This window comes from Myodes glareolus, chromosome 6 (genome assembly GCF_982192425.1).
Source record: "Myodes glareolus chromosome 6, mMyoGla1.1, whole genome shotgun sequence".
Classification (NCBI taxonomy): domain Eukaryota; kingdom Metazoa; phylum Chordata; class Mammalia; order Rodentia; family Cricetidae; genus Myodes; species Myodes glareolus.
Window position 1 is genome coordinate 112,930,301 of NC_142031.1, and position 22,568 is coordinate 112,952,868.

The window sequence follows — 22,568 nt, forward strand, 5'->3', positions numbered from 1 at the left end:
TTCCCCAAACACCCCACTTCCTCTTTAGACAATGTAGCTAAGCCCTTGATGAAAATATGCCTGAGATTAAGGTGCTGACAGTTTTCTCTCGAGACTTCTTAGCTCACAAATGGCCGCCTTTCCCTCTGTGACTTCACAATGCTCTCTTCCTATAGGGACACCTATAGTCATGATGGATTTGGACCCACCCTGTTGGCCCCTCTTCAAACTGGATTATACAAAAAGACTATCTACAAACATGGTCACCTTCTGAGCCACTGGGAGTTACAAACTCACATTTGAAGGGAACATAGTCAACATAACCCATAATCCCATAACCTCCCACTCTACCCCAGAAGTTGGTGACATGGTGCTTTCTCTTGGCCTCCAGGGTTTGCCAGGCACCAAAGACTACTGTGGGCTGAGATTTTGGCAGGTGGAATCCTGGGTATCTATATGAGTGACAACTAAGAAGCAGTTCTGCCCAAATGCGCCACCGTTTCTTGAGACTGGGCTGATGACCAGGTAACTGGGCACTACCAAAGATGCCAGTGCACACTGAGACGGGTGGATGCTGAGTACTTTGCATGGCCCCAGCCAGTTAAGCACCACTGGCAATCTCAGAGCCTCTCCTCTGAGGGCCATCTCTATAACTCCCTGTTCGAGCCTCACCTCTGGCAGATACTCAGCAAACACTTCACACTACTTTCTAGCCTGGTACACAACATTCTTTATGGGATAGTCTTGACACTTCACCTTCTAAACAAATTAAAATGTCCTTAATTCCCTAAGACCCAAACCCACAGGTCTGCCTATAGCAGTTGCCCCCTGAACACACAATGGACTGGGTTCTGGGAGAATCAGCTTGATTAGAATCCCTTAAAAGATGGGGCTTCTGAGCACAGATGTGGGGGATTATTTTGATTAAGTTCACTGAGGGGAAAGACACACCCACTATGGGAGCCACCCTTCCCTAGGTAGGGAATCTTGAACTAAGAGTGGGGAAAGTGCGCCAAGCACAGAGTGTGTGCATTTGTCCCTCTCTGTTTCAGGTTGCAAATGGGATGTGACCAGCTGCTGTGACCTCCCCCTGCCAGGATGGACAGCATAATAAGAAAAAAAATCTTTCTCCCATAAGTTGTTTTTGCCAGAGAACTTATCCCAGCATCAGGAAAGAAGGCTAAGCAGTGGCCAAGAAGATTCTAAGCCCATGAGTTATGTTCAATTTACATAGCAGAATGGAGGCAAATCCTGAAGAAGAGTGTGACGGCAGAGATATACAACTGCAGCCACGCGTCATGGCCACTCTTCCGTCTCCACACACACCAGCTCAAGGGACAGCCTTTCCCAGAACCCCGTCTGTAGTGATGAAGAGTTCACACCTTTCCGCAAGAAGCTATTTTTTCTGGTTATTTCTGCTTAATTAGCATTGGGAAAAAATGACACAATATCTGTTCAGGGAACAAAAGACATTGGCGTGAGGACAGTGGGGAGAGAGGGAGAGAAAGAGGGCTGGACAGTGGCCGCATCAGAAGTAGCTGTGTGCTGCGGGGTCAGCAGAGGCCCTGGGAACAGGCGCTGCCCTCCCTGGATTCCTCTGCTCGTGGACACTCGTGGGCTCAGGCAGGGTCTTCGTAGCAGCTCACAGAATAACAGGAATTGCCTTGGTTGGGGAGGGAGGTGTTGAATCTCCCCCAAGAAGCTTCTTCTCTGCCTCTTCCTTATCCTGAAAATAAAATAGGAGGAAGAAGTCAATGGATGGAAGAAAAGCATGAAGATGGAGCACGAAGTTTAGCTTCACTGATGGATGGAGAAAAACATGAGGACAAGGTTAGCATCCGCACTGGAAAGCAGCAGAGGGAAGGAGGGGCAGGAAACAACAGAGGAAAGTACAAGCAGCAAGAAGGATGAGGAGGCAGAGTAGGGGGAGCAAGACATGAACCTGGAGAGAGTGGGAAACGAGGGCAAAGCAAGGCATGGAGAGGCAGAAGTCAGACAGGACATGAGGGGAGTCACAGTCCCCAGATAGTGAAGGATGAGTGAGAACCAGGGACGTCCGAGATGGACACTCATCTCTGTTTTCAATGCCCAGACTCCTGCTGTCCAGCAATTCTCTTCCTGAGTACTCACCAGGGCCTGGGAGCTCCGGCCACACATACTTCGGAGACTCAGTCCCAGGGAAGCCAAAGACACAAGGATCTTCAGGACACAGACAACTGTGAGCATGGTGCACAGAGCTAGGAACACGTTCTAGAGGCAGAAGAGGAACAGACCCAGTCAAGAGTCGGCACCTCTGAGTCACATGGCGACCTTCCCAAAGCCACACTCAGTCCGGACCCTGTCTAGCCACCAAGCAGGTGGTGTCTGCTGGTGATGATATAGCCACCTTCTCACCCACTTGCTTGGCTGGTGAAATGGCACTCGTGCCAGAGATGGCCCTTCACTGGCTCTGTAGCTTCTATTCCTGCCTCTTGACAACCTTACCATAACTCCCTACCTGGGACCTGATTGCTATACTGAGAAGCCAGAGGCACATGGAGAAGCTGCTATAGGTTCTCAGCCCTGAAAGCCCAGTGAGCTCCCAGCCAAGAGCCACACCATCTGCCAGCTGAATACACTCGTGCCTAGGTGTGAATGCCCAGCCCCAGTGAGGCCTTGGATGACCACACCCACTATCTCTGCCTGCAGCTACATAGGAAAACCCAAGGGTGAACAGTCTGTCCAAACCCAGCCAAACCCAGAGAAGTGTGAGAATTATGAGTAAGGGGTGTTAAAGCCACTGTATTTGGGGGTGACTTCTTATACATCTGTAAGTAGATAGCCAGAATGACCATTCATTAGAGAAGTCAGAGTGGGTGATCTACTGTCTGTTCCTCCACCACCTCCAATTCGGGGAATCTTTATGTACAAAGGTCTGAAAACACCTTCAGCTTGAATGGCAGCTTCCTAACCAAAGGACTAGGGTGAGGGCCAAGCTCACAGAGCCTTCATCCCTGCCCTCCAGGGCTCCAAACCCTAAGAGCAAGGGTGGTGCTGGGTCCCAGGAAAGCCTTCCGTTCCTCCGTTCTCACCATCATCATGCCCAGGTACTCTCGGCACCTCTCCGTCTCCCAGCTTGTGTTGTCAGTGAATCGCACTAGCCCATCCCCACTGTCCGTGCTAGTCTGTAAGGAGTCACATGTGGAACTGATCTTGTACCGGTAGGCACCGCTCGTTTGCCAGATTAAGCTGTTCACACCCAGAACCGTCGCAACCACAGCTGTAGCCGTGCAAGCCAGGATAAGCAGGCAGGATATGTGGCCCTGGAGGAGAGAAGGTCAGATGGAGATTCCGCTGCCACTGGCAGAGTCATGAACTGCAGCCTCAGACCTACCCATCTTCCCCTGCCGCTATGACAGGAAGCCCCTCCCAACCCTCCAGGAAAGACACGTTTTATTGGTAACTAAGGACAAATGGTAGAAGAGTGCTGAAATGTTCGCCATTTACTATGGAGGGTGAAGATGGACAGGGTTGATAAAGAAGAAACCCAAGACTCACAGTTAGTTTTCCATGTCGCTTCTCATTGACAATGGTGCCAGTTCCGGCAACAACTGCCTGGAGAAGACACCAACATAAATTAAAAATAAAAAATAAATAAATAAAATGGCCTCTAGTTTACTCCTGGCTAGGTTTTCCAGTGCCCTTCCATTTACAGCTCCCAGGACAGCCTAATTGAAGCAGGGTTCAAATGACAAGCAAGCCAAAAAGAAAAAAAAAATCAGGACATGGGCAGACACTTATCACCAATGTCCTGCCCTTAAAACCAAACCAAAACACTAGGCATCAGAAGGTTTCCTCCAGTCCTGAGGCAACTGTTTCCTATTTGTCTCCACTGAACTCCTGATAATTCCTTACTTACCACAGACCCTGACCAGAAGGCATAGCCAAAGGTATGCAGCTCAGTCCAGGGCCCAAAGTAGATACACACTCCGAGAACACAGCTCACAAGCCCCAGCAATATCTGGGTCACCTGCAAGACAGGAGGGAAAAAGTCAACTCCCTTCACACCCCAACGATAACTGTACAGCTCCAAGCCAGGGGTGGGCTAAACCATTTCCTCTGCTTTGGCCTCCCTGCAGCCCTGATTCTGGAAGGTTCTATACTAACATTCATTGAGGCATAATGGTCAGCTTTTCTCTGCATCCCCTCAGGCTCTCCCATTACCTGTTCCTAACACCAGCACTTTATGCCAGTTCTTCCCATTTCATCCCGTTCTCCCTCAAGACTATCATCCTGACAAATCCTGCTCCCGATCTCCACTCAGCATCTCACTCCACCCTAACGCCTCATATACAAGCACGACATAGACCACTCTGGTACACACAGGATGTAGGGCTGAAAGGCTGGAGAGGAGCATAAAGAGAAAGACGTGAGCCCTCGGATGCGATCCCCAGGGCCAGATAAGACTGGATGGGGCAATTCATGCCTATAAGCTCAGCATTTAGAAAGTAGAGGCAGAAAATTCAGAAGTTCAAGACCATCCTTGACTACATAACTAATTTGAGGTCATCCTAGACTACATGAGACCCTGTCTCAGAAAAATAAAAAGATATACCAGTGAGACCATGCTTTGGAAAGAGGTTTGGTCCAGCCAGAATGGGTGAGTGACATGCCTACCAGCAGAACTGCATTCCCACCTGGATTCGGACCCCCTCAACCAGTCCCCAAGTTCAGCCTTCCCAGATAGTCCCTAACCCCACAACTGGGCCTTCCTCACAACCCCAGAAGACTTCCACCAATCAGACCCAGGCCACACCAGCCAGAACAGGTGAGTGACCTGCCTAGCAACAGAACTGTGCCCCTCCTTGGACTCAGTCTGTAAAGACCCTGCCCCAGGCCAATGCCATCCCAACTCATTCCTGGCCCTGCTGCTGCTGAGTCCCCAAACTCAATCCCAGTGGGTTTCTGTCACTGAGGCACAGACTACACTAGCTAATGAAGGCCCAAGTCACACAAGCCAGAATGAAACTTCAGGATACTCCATATACCCAGACAGAGTCCACACTAGTTGAAAGAATAGATGCCTTAGGCCCACATACCATCTACCCTACCCAAAAGAACAGCCCTAGCAGCCCTATCAGAAGTCAGGCAGGTACCCTAGGTACCCCAGAAGAAAACACAGGCTCTACTCAAGACCAGGCCAGATCTAGAGATCCAAGAATTCTATAGGAGGCCAGATCGGAGTAAGGGACTCAAGGCCCCAAAATCCCAGCAAAAAACATCCTACTGGACCTGAAGACTCATCAGTCACCAGAACCCTTGGCCAATTAGGACAGAAGATAAGAAACAAGGAACAAAACACCCATCCAACAAAGACAAGCACAGGAATCAATACCTAAACCTATAATCACCCCAAATCCAGATGCCTAAATGCCAGTGTAAGAACACAATCAATAACAGCAAAGGCAATATGGCATCACCAAAGCCCACCTATACTATGACAGTAAGACCTAAACAATCCAACACAGATGAAGCACAAGAAAATGACCTTAAACATAACTTTATGAGTATAATAGAGGTTCTTTAAAGAGGAACTGAGAAAATCCCTCAAAGAAGTGGTAGGAAAGATAACCAAGGAAATGAATAAATATCTTAAAGAATGCCAAGAAAACCAAGAAAAAACAAACAGTTGACAGAAAAAAAATAAAACTCTTCAAAACCTGAAAAATGGAAATAGAATTTAAAAAAAAACACAAACTGGAAAACTTGGGTAAGCAAACAGGAACTATAGATGCAAGCATTACCAACAGAATACAAGAGATGGAAGAGAGACCCTCAGGCATTGAAGGTGCCATAGAGAAAATAAATTCATTGGTCAAATGTTAAATCTAAAACTTCCTAACACAAAGTACCCAGGACAGCCGCGCGGTGGTGGCACACACCTTTAATCCCAGCACTCGGAAGGCAGAGGCAGGCAAATCTCTGTGAATTCGAGGCCAGCCTGGTCTACAAGAGCTAGTTCCAGGACAGGCTCTAAAGTTACACAAAGAAGCCCTGTCTCAAAAAAACAAACCAACAAACAAAAAACAAACAAAAAAAGCACCAGGAAACCTGGAACACCATGAAAGACCAAAGCAAGAACAATAGGAACAGAAGGGGAGAAATCGCTGCTCAAAGACCCAGAAAATATATTCAACAAAATCATAGAAGAAAATTTTCCCAATCTAAAGAAGGACATATCTATAAAAATATAAGAAGCTTACAGAACGCCACATAGAATGGACCCGAAAAAATAGTCCCCTCACCATGTAACAATCAAAACACTAAATATACAGAATAAAGAAAGACTAAGGAAAAAGGCCAAGTAACAAATAATGGTAGACCAATCATGGAGAAAGACCAATCTTTCTCCATGAAGACTCCCAATGCCACACCTGAACAGATCCTTTACAGACTCTGCCATAGAATATTATTTTAAGATGTGTTACCCTTGTTTATGTTGTGAAATATTTGCTTAATGATGCAAAAATATGTTGCATTACTTTATGTTGCATTTGTTTAACTCTGTGAAGCTGTGTTACTTTGCCTGTCTAAAACATCTGATTGGTCTAAGAAAGAATTGAATGGCCAATAGTAAGACAGGAGAAAGGATAGGTGGGGCTGGCAGGCAGAGAGAATAAATAGAAGGAGAGAAAGAAAGAAAGAAAGAAAGAAAGAAAGAAAGAGAGAGAGAGAGAGAGAGAGAGAGAGAGAAAGAAAGAAAGAAAGAAAGAAAGAAAGAAAGAAAGAAAGAAAGAAAGAAAGAAAGAGAACAAGGAGAAAGAAAAAATTGGGGAACCAGCCACCCAGCCAGCCATGGAGTAAGAATGAAAGGAAGATTACAGAAGTAAGAAATGGAAAAGTCTCAGAGGTAAAAGGTAGAGGTGGTAATATAAGATCAAGAAAAGCTGGCAAGAAATGAGCCAAGTTCGTTTTTAAGAAAGAATAAAACTCTACATGTGATTTTTTGGGGGGAGCTAGCGATGCCCCCCCAAAAAGCCAAAAGTCGAAAACAACCAACTGCAAGACTCTCAGAGACCATGGATGCCAACCCAAACTACTATACCCAGCAAAATTTTCAATCACCAAAGACGGAGAAAACAAGGTATTTCATGAAAATGTCAAATTTAATCAACATCTATCCACAAACCCAGCTCTACAGAAGATATTAGAAGGAAAACTCCAACCCAAGGAATTTAGCTACTCCCACAAAAACACAGGCAATAGATAATCCCACACAGAAGGGAAACATATGCACACACACACATACAAGCATGAAAGCAAGCACATACCACCAACACCACCAGTAGCAACAAACAACAGGAATTAACAATCACTGGTAATTAGTATGTTTCAATATCAATGGGCTCAATTCACCAATAACAAATGCAGGCTAACAGAAAGGATACAAAAACAGAATCCATCCTTCTGCTACATACAAGAAAAACACCTCAACATCAAAGGCAGACATTACTTCAGAGTAAAGGATTATAAAAAGATTTTACAATCAAATGGACCAAAGAAGCAAACTAGTGTAGTAATTCAAATAGCTAACAAACTATACTTGAAATTAGAATTAATAAAAAAGATGGAGAAGGACATTATATATTTATCAAAGGAAAAAAATTCACCAAGATGATATCTCAAATCTAAACATCTATGCCCCAAATACAAGGGCACCCACATTTGTAAAAGAAACATTACTAAAGCTAAAATCACATATTGAATCCCACACGTTAATTATGGAAGATTTTAACTCCATAGTCTCACCAATGGATGAGTCATTCCAACAGAAACTAAACAGAAAATGTTGGAACTCACAGATGTTATGACTCAAATGGGCCTAGCAGATATCTACAGTACATTTCACCCAAATGCCAAAGAATATACCTTCTTCTCAGCGCCTCATGGAACCTACTCCAAAACTGACCACATCCTCAGCCACAAAGCAAGTCTTAGCAAATACAAGACAGTTGGACTAGCCCCCTGTATCCTATTAGATCAAAGATGGAGTTGAATAACAACACAAACCACAGAAAGCCTACAAACTCATGGAAGCAAACAACTCTCATCCGAATTATCACTGGGTTAAGGAAAAAATAAAAAAAGAAATTAAAGACTTCCTAGAATTCAATGAAGATGAATCCACACCATACCCAAACTTATGGAACTAAGTTTGGCACTAAGAGGAAATGTTTTTACACTAAGTGACTTCTTGAAGAATTTGGAGAAATCTCACACTAGTGACTCACACAGCACACCTAAAAGATCTAGAACAAAAAGAAGCAAACTCACTCAGGAGGAGTAAATTGTCGGATATAATCAAACTGAGGGTAGAAATCAATAAAATAGAAACAAAGAGAAAAATACAATGACTCAATGAAACAAAGATTTGGTTCTTTGAGAAAATCAATAAGGTAGACAAACTCTTACCCAAACTAAAAGATGCAGGGAGAATATACAAATTAACATAATCTAAATAAAAGGGGAATATAATAAACACTGAAGAAATTCAGACAATCTTTAGATCATACTTTAAAAACCTGTACTCTACAAAATTGGAAAATCTAAAAGAAATGAACAAATTTCTTTATAGATACCACATACCAAAATTAAACCAAGATCAGATAAACAATTTAAACAGATCAATAACCCATAAGCAAATTGAAGCAGTAGTTAAAAGTCCCCCAACCAAGAAAAGTACAGGGCCAGATGGTTTTAGTGCAGAATTCTACCATAATTTCAAAGAAAAGTTAATGCCAATACTCCTCAAATTATTCCATAAAATAAAAACAAAAGGAACATTGTCAAATTCTTTTTATGAGACCACAGTTACCCTGATACTCAAACCACACAAAGACCCAACAAAGAAAGAGAATTACAGACCACTTTTCCCCATGAACATGCAAAAAATATTCAATAAAATACTGGCAAACTAGATCCAAGAACACAACAAAAAGATTAACCACCATGATCAAGTGAACTTCATCCCAGAGATGCATGAATGATGGTTCAACATACAAAAATCTGTCAATGTAATCCAAAATACAAACAAACAGAAAGAAAACAAAACACATGATCACCTCATTAGATGCTGAAAAGGCCTGTGACAAAATCCAACAGTCCTTCATAGTAAAATTCTTAGAGAGATTATGGATACAAGGAACATACCTAAATATAACAAAAGCAATATACAACAAGTTGAGAGTCAACATCAAATTAAATGGAGAGAAACTCAAAGAAATTCCACTAAAATCAGGAACAGGACAAGACTGTATCTATTCAATGTAGCACCCAAAGTTTTAGTTAGAGCAATAAGACAACAGAAGGAAATTAAGGGGCTACAAATTAGAAAAGAAAACGTCAAGGTATCACTATTTGCACCTAAATGATAGTATACACAAACAACCCAAAAATTCTACTAGGAAATTCCTACAGCTGATAAATACTTTTAGTGAAGTAGCTAGATACTAGATTAATTGAAAAACAGCAGTAGCCCTCTTATATACAAATGATAAAACAGCCAAAAAAAGATCAGGGAAACAGCACTCTTCACAGTAGCCACAAACAATATAAAATATCTTGGGATAACTCTGACCAAGCAAGTGAAAAACCTGTATGACAAGAACTTTAAGTCTTTGAAGAAAGAAATTGGAGAAGATTTCAAAAGATGGAAATATCTACCATGCTCATGGATTGGTTGGATTAACATAGTAAAAGTGGCCATTCTACCAAAAGCAATCTACAAATTCAATGCAATTCCCATCAAAATTCCAACACAATTTTTTACAGATCTTGAAAGAACAATCTTCAACTTTATATGGAAAAAAAACATGATTGCTAAAACTATCCTCTACAATTGCCAGAGAGGTATCATCAACCCTAATCTCAATCTCAACTAAAAAGCAATAGTGATTTTTTAAAAAAAGCATAGTATTAGCATTAAAAAAGACAGACGGATCAATGGAATCAAATAGAAGACCCAGACACAAATCCACACACTTATAGACACTTAATTTTTTGACAAAGAAGCTAAAACTATAAAATGGAGAAAAGAAAGCATCTTCAACAGTGCTGACATAACTGAATGTTGTCATGTAGAAGAATGCAAATAGATGCATATCTGTCATCCTGTACAAAACTCAAGTCCAAGAGGATCGAAGACTTAAATATAAAGCCAGTTACACTGAACCTGAAAGTGGGAATAACCTTGAACACCTTTGCACAGGAGGCAACTTCCTGAATAGAACACCAATGCCACAGACCCTAAGATCAACGATTAATAAATGGGACCTCATGAAACTAAGAAGTTTCTGTAAGGCAAAGGACACTGTCAATAAGACAAAACAGCAGCCTATAGAATGAAAAAAGATCTTCACAAACCCCACATCTGACAGAGGGCTGACCTCTAAAATATATAAAGAACTCAAGAAACTAGACATTAAAAAACTAAATAACCCAATTTAAAAATGAGATGCTGACTTGAATGCATTGGGACAGGAGACTACTTCCTAAATATAACCCCAGTAGCACAGACACTGAGAGAAACAATTAATAAATGGGGCCTCCTGAAACTGAGAAGCTTCTGTAAAGCAAAGGACATGGTCAACAAGACAAAATGACAGCCTACAAATTGGGAGAAGATCTTTATCAACCCCACATCAGACAGAGGTCAGATCTCCAAAATATACAAAGAGCTCAAAAAATTGATCATCAAAAGAACAAATAATCCATTTTTTTAAAAAATGGAGTACAGACCTAAACAGAGAACTCTCAACAGAGGAATCTAAAATGGCTGAAAGACACTTAAGGAAATGCTCAACATCCTTAGTCATCAGAGAAAAGGAAATCAAAACAACTCTGAGATTCCATCTTATACCTGTAAGAATGACCAAGATCAAAAACACTGATGACAACTTATGCTGGAGGGGATGTGGGGTAAAGGGAACATTCCTGCATTGTTGGTGGGAGTGAAAGTTGGTACAGTACCTTTGGATGTCAGTATGGCAATTTCTCAGAAAATTAGGAAACAACCTTTTTCAAGACCCAGCAATACCACTTTTGGGTATCTAAAGGATGCTCAATCGTGCCACAAGGACATGTGCTCAACTATGTTCACAGCAGCATTGTTTGTCATAACCAGAACCTGGAAACAACCTAAATGTCTCTCGACCAAAGAATGGGTAAGGAAAATGTGGTGCATTTACACAATGGCGTACTACATAGCAGAAAAAAATAATGACATCTTGAAATTTGTGGGCAAAAGGATGGATCTAGAAAACATCATATTGAGTGAGAAAACCCAGACACAGAAAGACAATTATCACATGTCACTCATAAGCAGTTTTTAAACATAAAGCAAAGAAAATCAGCCTACAAATCACAATCCCAGAGAACCTAGACAACAATGAGAACCCTAAGAGAGACATAAATAGATGAGGATCCTAAGAGAGACATAAATAGATCTAATCTACATGGGAAGTAGAAAAATGCAAGATCTCCTGAGTAAATTGGGAGCATGGGGACCATGGGAGAGGGTTGAAGGGGAGGGGGGAGACGCAGGGAAGGGAGCAGAGAAAAATGTAGAACTCAATAAAAATCAATTGAAAAGAGGTCCATACGAAAAATAAAAATAAAAATGAGGTACTGACCTAAACAGAGAATTCTTAACAGAAGAATCTCAAATAGCAGAGAAATTTTTTAAAGAAATGTTTATCATCCTTAGCCATCAGGAAAATACAAATCAAAACATCTCTGAGACTCCATCTCACACCTGTCAGAATGGCTAAAAATGAAAACACAAATGACAGCTTATGCTGGAGAGGATGTGGAACAAGGAAAAGACTCCTCTTTTGCTGGTGGGAGTGTAAACTTATACAGCCACTTTGAAAACCAATATGTCTCAGGAGATTGGGAACCAATCTACATTCAGACCCAGCAATACCACTCTTGGGCATATCCCCAAAACATGCTTACACATACCACAAGGACATTTGCTCAACTATGTTTGTAGCAGTTTTGTTTGTTAATAGCCATAACTGTAGTCAAAGACTGTTCTTTTGTTTCCTGGCCATTCCAACCCGAATAATGACACAGAAACTATATTAATTACAACACTGTTGGGATTATTAGCTCAGATTTCTTAACTAACTCGTACATCTTAAAAATAACCCATGTCTATTAATCTGTGTATTTCCACGAGGCTGTGGCTCACTGGAAAGGTTCCAAATGGCAGCATCTTTCTCCTTCGGCAGCTACATGGCATCTCCTTGACTCCTCCTACTCCCTCTCTATATATCTCTTTTAAAATTTCCTGCCTGGCTTTACTCTGCTAAGCCACTGGCCAAACCAGCTTTATTCACTAACCAATGGCAATAAAACATTCACAGCATACAGAGGGGAATTCCACATTACAGAACCCTCAACCAAAGAATGGATAGATAAAAGGTGATACATTTACACAATGGAGTATTCCTCAGCTGTTAAAAATAAAGACATCGGGAAATTTGGCAGCAAATGGAGAGAACAAAAAAAATCATCCAGAGTGAGGTAGCCCAGACCCACAAAGACAAACATGGTATGCATTCACTCAGAAGTAGATAATAACTGTAAAATAAATGATACCCAAGTACCATCCACAGGCTCAGAGAGGCTGGGTAACAAGGACAATCTCCTTGGGAGGGGGAAATAGAGATCTTCTAGTTGAACTTGGGTTGGGTGGGCATGGGAACTCAAGGGTTGGGAGGTGAGTGAAGGAGAGCAGTGCTGAGAGACATGACAGCAAAGGGAGGCTTTCTGGGGAAGTCTTATGAAAGAGAAACTTCCATGTGTCTACAAGCATGGCCCCAGCTAAGACTCCTTGCAGCAGTAGATGTACAGCCTAAACTGGCCATCCCCGTGATCAGACCGCTGGCTGCCCCAGAGAGCATTCATCCAGTGACTGATGGAGGCAAATTCAGAGACCCACAGCCAAGGCCTTTTGAGCAATTATAGAGAAAGGGTGGATGGGGGACAGGGGGAAGTGGAGGAGGGAGTAGGAGAAGATGAGGAAGAGGAGGCTATAGTCTGGATGTAAAATTAATTAATTAATTAATTTAAAAATATGTATAGCTTTGAAATAACACCAAAAAATAAAGGGAGGAAGGGAGGAAGGAAGGAAGGAAGGAAGGAAGGAAGGAAGGAAGGAAGGAAGGAAGGAAGGAAGGAAGGAAGGGAAGGTTACAGATAGCCTATAATGAGGGACATTCCCCAGTCTTTCAAACTGAAATTCTTTAAGGAATTATCCCAGCCAATGACTAAGCAAGGTGGCGTGTAAAGGCCCATTTCCCTTTACTATGGAGCTTTCCCAACAGGCTATACCACTGTGTGATGATCCCCACTGTTCAATACTATCCTAGCCTTTTCTTCTCGCCAATGTAAGCCCTAATAAACCACAGCCAGCCCTAGCCTTCTGAGTGTCTTCTTCCCAGAGAATTCAACAGTCGCTGATTCCTGTACCCCACCTGTACGTCCTCCCAGCACCTTAGACTCAACTGTTAGATTGTGCCAAACCCTACTCCCCAAGGACAGCCTCTCCTATCTTCCGGGGTTCTTATCACCACGGAACCTCCCGATGTTTCTGGCCTTATCTCTTTCTTACACCCCAAACCCATCCAAGTTAGGGGGACCCTATGCAAACAATCTGGACTCCTATCTCTCCTCACTCTAACACACAAGTGTGTTTTTGCTGCGCCCCTCCTGGCTCCGAGGCAGCCTGAGCTCAGTTGGCACTCAAAGCTCATGCACAGAAGCTGGCCGGAACTCCTCATCCTGTCACTCAAGGCTCCTTATCATCCCAGAATCCCTTTCTCTTCCCTCTTCACTGTCACAGCACTGCCTGCCCTTGTTCCTGATACTCCTTTCCCAGGGAAGTCCTTTCCTCTTGCATCCTGCTGCTCCCTGTCCACGCCCTTCCCTGCTCCACTGGGGGCCTTGCTCAGACACCAGCTCCTCTGGGGGTGGGGGGTGCTCTATGCTTGTGCCACTAGATCTAACAAGGGTCCTTTCTGCCTCTCCCTGGGGGTTGGTTCATCTTGACTTGCACCTGCAGCCTTCAGGCCCCACGAACTCCAGGAAACAACCAAATTCAGCCCTGAAATTCCTCTCTTGTCACCCAGCCTCTAGTTGACACAGCCCTCTCAGCACAGAAGAGGGGGTTGGTTCCTCCTTTCTGTGAAAATCCCTGCAGAGAAATGTCCAGAACCTCTCCCCAGATGTGAAGGGGCAAGTGGGCTCCTGCGTTCTTCCCGGAGGAATCCAGCTGCTTTCCTTTGCCCTCTGTGCCACCTCATTAACCTACCTACCACCCAGCTCTCACCCCTAGAGCCAGCAGCCCATGGTGGATGCTGGCCTTGGAGGGCCCAGTGTCCTGAGGGCGAGAGAGAGACTTCTTCACGGAGCCCATGGCTCTCAGCAGCTGCTCCAGAGCCGAGTGGTGGTGGATGTGGATGTTGACATGAGGGGACGTGGGCAGTGTGGAGGCCACTTCAGCTCCATTCACTGTCACCGTGGTTTGAGTCATCTTTCCTGGTGGGGAAAACGACAGAAATGGATGAAGTACGGGAGCTAGGAAAGGTAACGGTAACGTGGAGTAATGGCGGCTCAAGGTCAAGAAGATGCCCCAAACGCAGATATCAATGTCACCGTGGCCCTTGTTTGAGAGTCAAACCACTTCTAGAGCCTTTCACCCTGCGCAGTCCTGGGCGGCTTTCCCAAAGGATTAATGGAATGTTATTGTCCGAATGTTAATGTCCTCAGAGACCATTGCCTGCTTGGTCTTGGCTGATGGTGTTGTGGGGGAAGATGGAGACTTAGGTGGGCACTGGTTGGAAGATGTCAGTCAACAGGGCTGTGCCTTTGAAGAGCATCTAAGCTCCCCCCACCCCAAATTCACTTCCCCCTCTCCTTTCCCTCCTCCCTCTCCCCACCTCTTCCTCATTCTCCTACTTCTTCCTGATCACAATGAGGTAAGCAGCCTCTACTACAAACTCCCACCACCCTGATATTCTGCCTTGCCTTGGGCCCAGAGTGATGGGCTGTCCTCAGCTCAAAATGTCTGCAACAGTAAGCCACCAAAGAAACCTATAAATCCGCCTTCCTTCAAGTTGTTTCACTCGGATGTTTATCACAGTAACATAAGGCTGCCTAACACAGCTTGACTTGGATCTTAGAGGAATGAGAAGGAGTCTGAGTTCACACACACACACACACACACACACACACATGCAATACCTTCTCATTAAAAAATTCAGAAGAGGGCTTAGGAGGTGACTAAGTGGATAGGAAATTGCTATATATGAGGACCAGCCTTCAGATCCCAGAACCCATGTAAAAGCTGAGCAGGCGCTACGGCTTCCTGTGACCCCAGCTCTTGGGAGGTAGAGACGGGATTCCCAGGGCAAGCTGGCCTGCTAAGCTCTGCATTTAACTAAGAGAACCCACCTCAATGAAGTGGAGATGGATCAAGGAAAACATGCAATGTCAACTTTGGGCCTCCACATGCATGATCTCACACGTATGTGCACCTTCCCACATACATTTGTGCCCATACGCATATCAACACACATGCATAACCACACTATACAAAAGTACACAAAAGTATAAATGATAAAAAATATAGTTTTAAAATCCCTCTTTTTACTTCCTCCCAGTTGCTGAGTTGCCTCCCAGATGGGAACTAACGTGACCAGTTTCTTCAGAGCCTCCAGTGCCATGTTTTGTACACAGGAGTGTGTAAAGTATTCCTTCTCTCCCTTCCTCACAAATGGCCACTTACCATACACGGCCCTGTGCAACGTGGTGCTGATGTGCTCACATAGTTTAGAATCATCCTACATCAGTACATCAAAAGCTTCCATTTGTATGACTGCATAATACTCCAGTGTGAGTGTGTGTGTGTGTGTGTGTGCGTGTGTGTGTGCACGTGTGCATACGTGTGTGTGAATATTTGGATAGTCTCCTATTGATAGACACTCAGGATATTTCCAATCCCTTTACATCATGACCAGGGTGGAATAATGTATTTCTAGTGGCTGTTGTCTGTCACCCTCTGCAGACGTTGTAGCAATGACCATATATATACGAGTGTCATCCAGTTCTCCCCCACACCCTGAATGTGCTAGCAATTTCTTCAGTTTTACATAAGAAAAATTGCATTCTCTTGTATGTTTTAATTTAATACAATAAATTGTTCAATTGTCATTGCTTTTCTTGAAGTTTGACAATATTTATCTTGATGAAAGCACAGCTACAATCAAGATGTGTATTGCAAAAGTTCCCTCCAGGTGTGATGGCACATACCTTTAAACCCAAACTCAGGAGGTAGAGGAAGGTAGATTTCTGTGAGTTGGAGGATACCTGATCTACATAGCAAGTTCCAGGCCAACCAAGGACACACAATGAGATCTTACCTCGGAAAATAAAAATAAAAATTCCCTAATTCTCCCTCCCCCAGTAAATCACTTTTCCACTTTGGTTTCTATAATTGTTTTGGTGTTCTTTCATAATGTGCTTGGTTGTCTTTTTATTTCTTAAAGGCATTTTTTATTCCTTCTTTTGTGAGATCTTCATTTTCATACTTCCTGATTTTTTTCATTAAAGTTCTCTGTATATTTGAAAATTTACCAACGCCAATATGCACTCACACTCACATCCACATGGACAGGTATGAACTCATTTTAAGAAGAAACGCTGATCTTTGGATCTACGTCATAATACCCGGATGTGGACCAAGGGACCCATGGTGCTGGTCCATGTATTAGCCTCTGAAGAACAGTTTCCACTGTGCTATGCATCACCTTTCTCCCACTGACTAAAAACATTGCCCTGAGTTTCCAAAGGGCCTCGGGTCCACAAGGCCTTCATATTTTGCCTACTTGAATGTTCGATGGCCTCCTTACTACTGCTACCCTTCTAACCAGCATAGAGTTGAACACATCCTGCCTGCTTCCTGGCTCTCTACTGCCACGTTCAGAGCTGCCATAGCTATTTTAGCCCCTCTGGTCAGTTGCTTAGATCCAAAAGAAATCTGCCCAGGTGGACTCTACTAAGCAATCTGAGTAAGTATCCTTTTCGACTGGGTATTGCTAAGCGCTCCAGTTCCACCGCCGATCACATTCAATTGTATTCGTCCCACACCTTGGAGCACGTCTCACCTCCACTCACCTGGGCACCTCGGAGGTGAAAGGATGGAGTCTGACAGCTCTTCAGGAGAGAGGAGGAGGCTTTGGACTTCTTCACCGAAACACAAGTGAAGGCCCCAGGGTCTCGCCTTCCCTTGAGGTTCCAGGAGTCAGGAGTGAAATCTCAGTTGTGTCTGTATGCTGACTCCCCCCAGGTCCCCAGTAGCACCACACCCTGGCCACTCAGAAACCTGTATGCTCACCGCTGCTGCCACCACCCCAGTGGCTCACGGGTATTCCTCCTCCCAGTCCCCAGGAATAGAGAAAAGAAACACCCTGTGTCTTTACTACGCAGCCATCCCACCTCTGTTTAGTCTCAAAGGCCCGACTCTCTCGGTGTGCAGGGGTGAGGCTGTGGTAATTGTGGAGGCAAAGCCAGGCCCTGAGTCTCCCCCCACCACCACACCCCCCCCCACCCCGCTCCCAGCCTCAGCTGTTTCCAGAGTCACAAGCTCTGTCCAACATGTCCCTCCCTCCCTGAACTCCCACAGGAAAGGAGCCAAGAAAGAAGCAGCATCCTGGGCTAGGGTAGAGACTGAAGAGTTGCCTTGGAGAGTCCTCCAGAGAAGGGGCTCTGTGCTCCAAGAGGGGCTACCCTGGGGCTATGAAGGGCCCTGTCTCACCTGCTATCTTCTGGGAGAGGTGGGGCTGGAGCAGAGAGGTCTGGGAGGAGCTGACTTGGAGCTAATGATCCCACGCAGTAGAGGAGCTGGGGGAGAGCAGGAAGAAGGCCTGGAGGGATGAGGGCCTTACCAGAGACTCTTGGTTTCCCAGCAAGTAGCTAACATAAAGGGGCCCCACTTGGGGGGTTCCATTTGGAGTAGATGATCAGGCCTACTGCAGCAGGGATGCAGGTGACAGAGGAACACACACACACACACACACACACACACATCAGGGAGCACAGACCCACGGTCGCTTAGAAAGCTGGAGCCCTGATAGGACTGGAAGAGAGGGAACTATTAAAGATTCCACAGGATTGATCAGTGCCAGCCCCAACTCAGTGCCTACCTCACCACCTGCCCCAGGCTCCCTTGTGCCCAATGAGGAACTGAAAAGCCCTGCTGCAAGGCCCTAAAGGGCCCCCTCAGTCCCAGCTGCCTGCCAGGAAGTGCTAAAGTCTGGTCATCCTCCCTCCCCTTCTGGCTCCCACCCAATTTCTTCCTCCTCTCAGGGCTGAGATTCTCAACTACAGCCAGCTCCTCCCTGTTTCCCCCGGCCTTCCCTGCTGTATACTCCCCTGGACCCAGAGGAAAGCAGGTAAGACAGCCCATCCTGGGTCATGCAGCATAAACCCCTTTCCCTGTGCACCCAGCTCCTCCCATTCCAGCTCCCATAGAGCTTGCCAGGGGAATGGGCACGCTGAGATAGGCCCCCAGGAACAGGTGTGGCTTCTATCTCTGCCACTCAGTCCTGTGGGGACAGGGTCAGTCAGTGCTAAGTGCTCACCCAAGGAGACAGAGGTGATCTCTGGGACCCTATAAGGAAGGGATATTGAAACCGAAGCTTAATGGGCCTCTTGGGAAGCACTGTTGCTGAGGCTTGGGCTCAAGTCGGGAGGGAAGTGGAGAGATAGGGCAGACGGGCCCTGCTTGGTCTAGACATCAGGTCCCTGCAGACCTTTGTGCAGGGGAGGGGGAGCACAAAGTAGATGTGGGGTGAAGAGAGGCCCAACAGCAACATGCTTCCCTGACAGGCAACTCCCTAAAAGAGACCAGGGGTACAGCTCCATAGCCAGGGAAGTTCCCGGCTCCAATAAGCCAGAAAACTTGTCAAATATTCCTTCCTGCTGTTCATTTTCTCCCTCACAGATGATGTCCTCAGACATGGAGACTGAAGATGTCGGTGAGGTGGCCCCCGAGGCCCCACAGCCCACCCACATTGATGTCCACATCACCCAGGAGTCTGTTCTGGCCAAACTCCTGCTGGCCGTATGGTCAACACTACAACTCCCAGCATCTGCCTCGTCCAGGGGTCTGGACAGCAGCAGGTTTCTGGTGGCCTCCTGGGTGAGAGTAGCTACATGCTTCGTGGGCTAGGGAGAGACAGCCAGCCAGGCTAAGGAACGATCTTTTTTCTTGCTTGCCACCCTTTCCTCTCTGCCTAAGATATTGAGCTGGTTTGATCATCTTATTAGAAATCGGTCCAAACTCAGCAACCAGTAGCAAATTAACAGGTGGACCCACTGCTCGAGAGCTGTGTTCTCAAGTCTTCTCTCTTCCAGGTGGTGCAGATTGTGCTGGGGGTTCTGAGTGTGGTTCTGGGTGGAACCCTCTGCATCTGCCAATATTTAGCCATGAATACCTCAGGAGCGCCCTTCTGGACAGGCATCGTGGTGAGTGTGGCAGCATGAAGGCTCCACGGCTGTCAGAGGGATGAAGTTCTCTTCGCTTTCTTCACGCCACCACCATTGATGTGGTGTCAAGAGTGTGTAGCCAAGCAGACCTGACGACGTAGGCCAGTTTGGTGCTTGTGTAGATGACGGGAGTGAGGAAATGGTGACCTGGGCGGTCACAGGCCAACTCTGACTCTTGCCCCATGCTGCTGCCAGCACACTGACAGCCACGCCTCGTCATCAATGACAGTCATCAGTTAGGGCTCTAAGGGTTCACCCATCTCTAATGTCTGCCTCAAGACGGGGGAAGTGGAACATGGCAGGCAGGGAGCATCTCCTACCTCCCTTTACTCATCCGATGGGATCCGACATGCTGTTATCTCTAATGACAGCTGGTTGGGTTGGGCATGGAGGGTAGAGAACTTTCTGACAAGCACACACACTCAGAAAAGCAAAACACACACACACATTCATTGAGAGCAGAGATGAAAGGGGCTGTGCTAATCCTTCCAATGGCAGAAATAGACGGATTAATTCTAGAATAGTCAAATAGGGTCAGGACCCATGTGTCCATGGTGTGCACCAGACTTTCTGTTCTTCTGCCAAAGGGGCCCAATACCAGCTAGTGCAGGTGCCTGGACCTGAGGCTGCCTAAAGTCACATCCTGCATTGACAGCTTTTCTAACAGCTTGAGAGTTTGATCCCCAAGATCCCTGGTCCTTGGAACTTTCATCAGGAATCTGGTGTGCTTTCAAAAGAAGACTGTAGGAAGAGACAAGAAGGTTCACACATGGCTTAACCACGTGCACTTAGGTGTCACTAAAACAGTGTCCTACGCCCTCATCGATGAGCTCCAGGCTCATCGCCCTGCAGTTACTCCACCGCAGACAATGCAGTTAGAATGGTATAGGCCATGTGGCTGGCACTACAGATAAGAGTCACAGGGGAAATATGGCAGGGAATTAATGGACATTTGCCTTTCCTATGCTGACTCTTGTTCATTCTCTCCCCAGGCTATGCTGGCTGGAGCTGTTGCCTTCCTTCACAAGAAACGTGGGGGTACCTGCTGGGTGAGTTTAGGACCAGGCAAGACCCACACTCAACCTCAAGGCTATGCCAGCCCTCCTGCCCCATCATATACAAGCTGGGTAATTCTGAATCTTCAAGGTCTTCCTCTATTTCTTCCTCTATCTAGGCCCTGTTGAGGACCCTTCTTGTGCTGGCAAATTTCTGCATGGCTGTGGCTGCCATTGTTCTTGGAGCTCGTAAGTTCCACACTTACCGATACTATCTCCGAGATGATGTCTGTGTAACCAGATCTTCAGGTTATTGGCCTACCCGGCCCCCCAGCACCCCATCTCCTGAGGAAACTGATAGGATAAGCCTGTGCATATTCTACGTAAGCATGCTAAAGGTAAGTGGCCATGGAGAAGGGCAACTGCAGACACTGGCAGGGAGACAAAGATGGGTGAGAGAAGGTACCCCTCCCCCTAGTCTTGGTGAGTGTTCCTAAAGATGCAGGACTGAGCCAGCCAGAAACTGTCCCCACTGCTGTGGCTGTCACATCCTGTTCAGAAAGGAATACTGCCAGCCACAAGTCACAAGTGACCCAGGGCTGCAAGTGGGGCAAGGGTTACCAACGTGGTAAATGTATGCCCTCCTTGAGGTTGTCACTCATTTCACAACTCAGCTTCTGAGAGAGTGGTAAACATTTCTGGTGAATTCTGCCCCCTGGACCCATGATCTCTCTGTAGTCCAGAAGCTGTAGACTTGGAGATGAGGGTGAGAAAGTGACCCTTGTCGGGAGAGAGAATGGAAAGGGGCAGGACCACGGCCATCACCCCAGCACCCTTGTCTTTGTCATGTGTTCCCAGCCCCTGCTCATCAGTCTCCAGGCAATGCTCTTGGGTGTCTGGGTGCTGCTGCTCCTGGCTTCTCTCACCCCTGTGTGTATTTACCTCTGGAAAAGATTCCTCACGAAGGCGGTAAGTCCCTGAGCTGTGTGTTTGGGGCAGTGGCATGTTCAGATGAGACATCAATGCTTAGGGAAGAAGGGGACCATTATGTGAGTCCTAGGAAGAGTCATGTCTTTCTGTCACATTACACAAGGTCCGTTTGCAACCAATGCCCCTATCCAAAGACCCCAGGAAGCCATTGAAGGCCACATCTATGCCAGGCCTGTGGAGATTTTGTCATACAGTTGAGATTGGCTCTGCCTGGCTCCAGAACTAGCTAGCCTAGAACACAGGACCCTGCTGTCCCTTCTCTCCCTGTCACTAACGTCTTGCCCTGGCCTCTTCCTTAGAAAACAGATGAGAAGAAACTGCTGGGTGCGAATGTGATCTAGCCCTGCCTCTCCCTTGCTCTGGGCCTTCCTCCTTCTGAAGCCTGAAAGAAGAGTCGGACAAGAGCAAATAGACCCTACCCCACTGACAGGGTGTGCCCCTGCCTAGCTCCACCCAGCTTCATTGTCGCTCACAGCAGCCCTCACTCACTCATTTCTCTCCACCTTCACCATCCCGTGTTCCTTCTCAGGCAGTGGCTTGATAATAAAGTCTCATGGCATTGGCTGCAGATTCTTGCGTTGTCACTCCAGAAAGTTCTCATTGGCTGGGAGGCAGGGCAAGGTGAGGACAGCAAGCCTACAATGCGCCCCACATAGCTGCAACCTCCTACTCAGGTCTAGACTCACATAACCTGAAAACAACTGACTGGGGGTGCTGGGTGTGGGAGAAGAGACTCTGTCCCCCAGATTCTGATATAAGAAGATGGGTGTCTGGCAGTTGAATGGATGGCTTCTTATTTTCACTGTTGAGCAAAATCAAGACACAGACAGCATAAAACCAAGATACAAACATTTCAGAAATCTCATTTATTTATTTTTGGGCTGTTTAAGATAGAGACTTGCTATGTAGCCCAGGCTGAACTTGAATTCATGATTCTCCTGCCTCAGTCTCCTGAGTACTGGGATCACAGATGTGTACTGCCATCCTGGCTCTGAAAACTTTTTTTTCAAG

General features: G+C 45.8%; 2 protein-coding genes across 7 annotated transcripts; one reads left to right on the forward strand and one right to left on the reverse strand.

Annotated features, from left to right (window-relative positions):
• Nucleotides 1–1,362: 1,362 nt before the first annotated feature.
• On the reverse strand, nt 1,363–18,329 carry Tmem176b (transmembrane protein 176B). 6 transcript variants are annotated; one of them, XM_048440282.3, is made up of 9 exons: nt 18,228–18,299; nt 17,840–17,925; nt 17,200–17,310; nt 14,354–14,562; nt 3,878–3,988; nt 3,517–3,573; nt 3,051–3,281; nt 2,110–2,229; nt 1,363–1,705 (listed from the first exon to the last, which is right to left on the reverse strand). In XM_048440282.3, exons 4-9 carry the CDS (start codon nt 14,555–14,557, stop codon nt 1,622–1,624), a joined length of 807 nt encoding a protein of 268 aa, XP_048296239.2. In that variant the 5' UTR covers nt 14,558–14,562; nt 17,200–17,310; nt 17,840–17,925; nt 18,228–18,299; the 3' UTR covers nt 1,363–1,621. The 6 variants fall into 6 exon arrangements, with proteins under 6 accessions (XP_048296239.2, XP_048296243.2, XP_048296240.2 ...); XM_048440286.3 differs by lacking the exon at nt 17,200–17,310 and having other exon boundaries at nt 18,228–18,329; XM_048440283.3 differs by lacking the exon at nt 17,840–17,925 and having other exon boundaries at nt 18,228–18,259.
• Nucleotides 18,329–22,125, forward strand: Tmem176a (transmembrane protein 176A). Its single transcript, XM_048440287.3, has 7 exons — nt 18,329–18,476; nt 19,028–19,225; nt 19,441–19,551; nt 20,565–20,621; nt 20,747–20,965; nt 21,426–21,536; nt 21,857–22,125. The coding sequence occupies exons 2-7, from the start codon at nt 19,028–19,030 to the stop codon at nt 21,896–21,898; spliced, it is 738 nt and encodes a 245-aa protein (XP_048296244.2). The 5' UTR covers nt 18,329–18,476; the 3' UTR covers nt 21,899–22,125.
• Nucleotides 22,126–22,568: the final 443 nt, after the last annotated feature.

Coding starts and splice junctions, on each gene's coding strand:
- Tmem176b (XM_048440286.3), bottom strand. CDS start 14,557: ATGACTCAAACCACGGTGACAGTGAATGGAGCTGAAGTGGCCTCCACA. Junction 3,282..3,516: donor AGCGACATGGAAAACTAACT/GTGAGTCTTGGG, acceptor TCTCTCCTCCAG/GGCCACATATCCTGCCTGCT. Junction 1,706..2,109: donor GCCGGAGCTCCCAGGCCCTG/GTGAGTACTCAG, acceptor TTTTATTTTCAG/GATAAGGAAGAGGCAGAGAA.
- Tmem176a (XM_048440287.3), top strand. CDS start 19,028: ATGATGTCCTCAGACATGGAGACTGAAGATGTCGGTGAGGTGGCCCCC. Junction 19,226..19,440: donor GGTTTCTGGTGGCCTCCTGG/GTGAGAGTAGCT, acceptor TCTCTCTTCCAG/GTGGTGCAGATTGTGCTGGG. Junction 20,966..21,425: donor TCTACGTAAGCATGCTAAAG/GTAAGTGGCCAT, acceptor ATGTGTTCCCAG/CCCCTGCTCATCAGTCTCCA.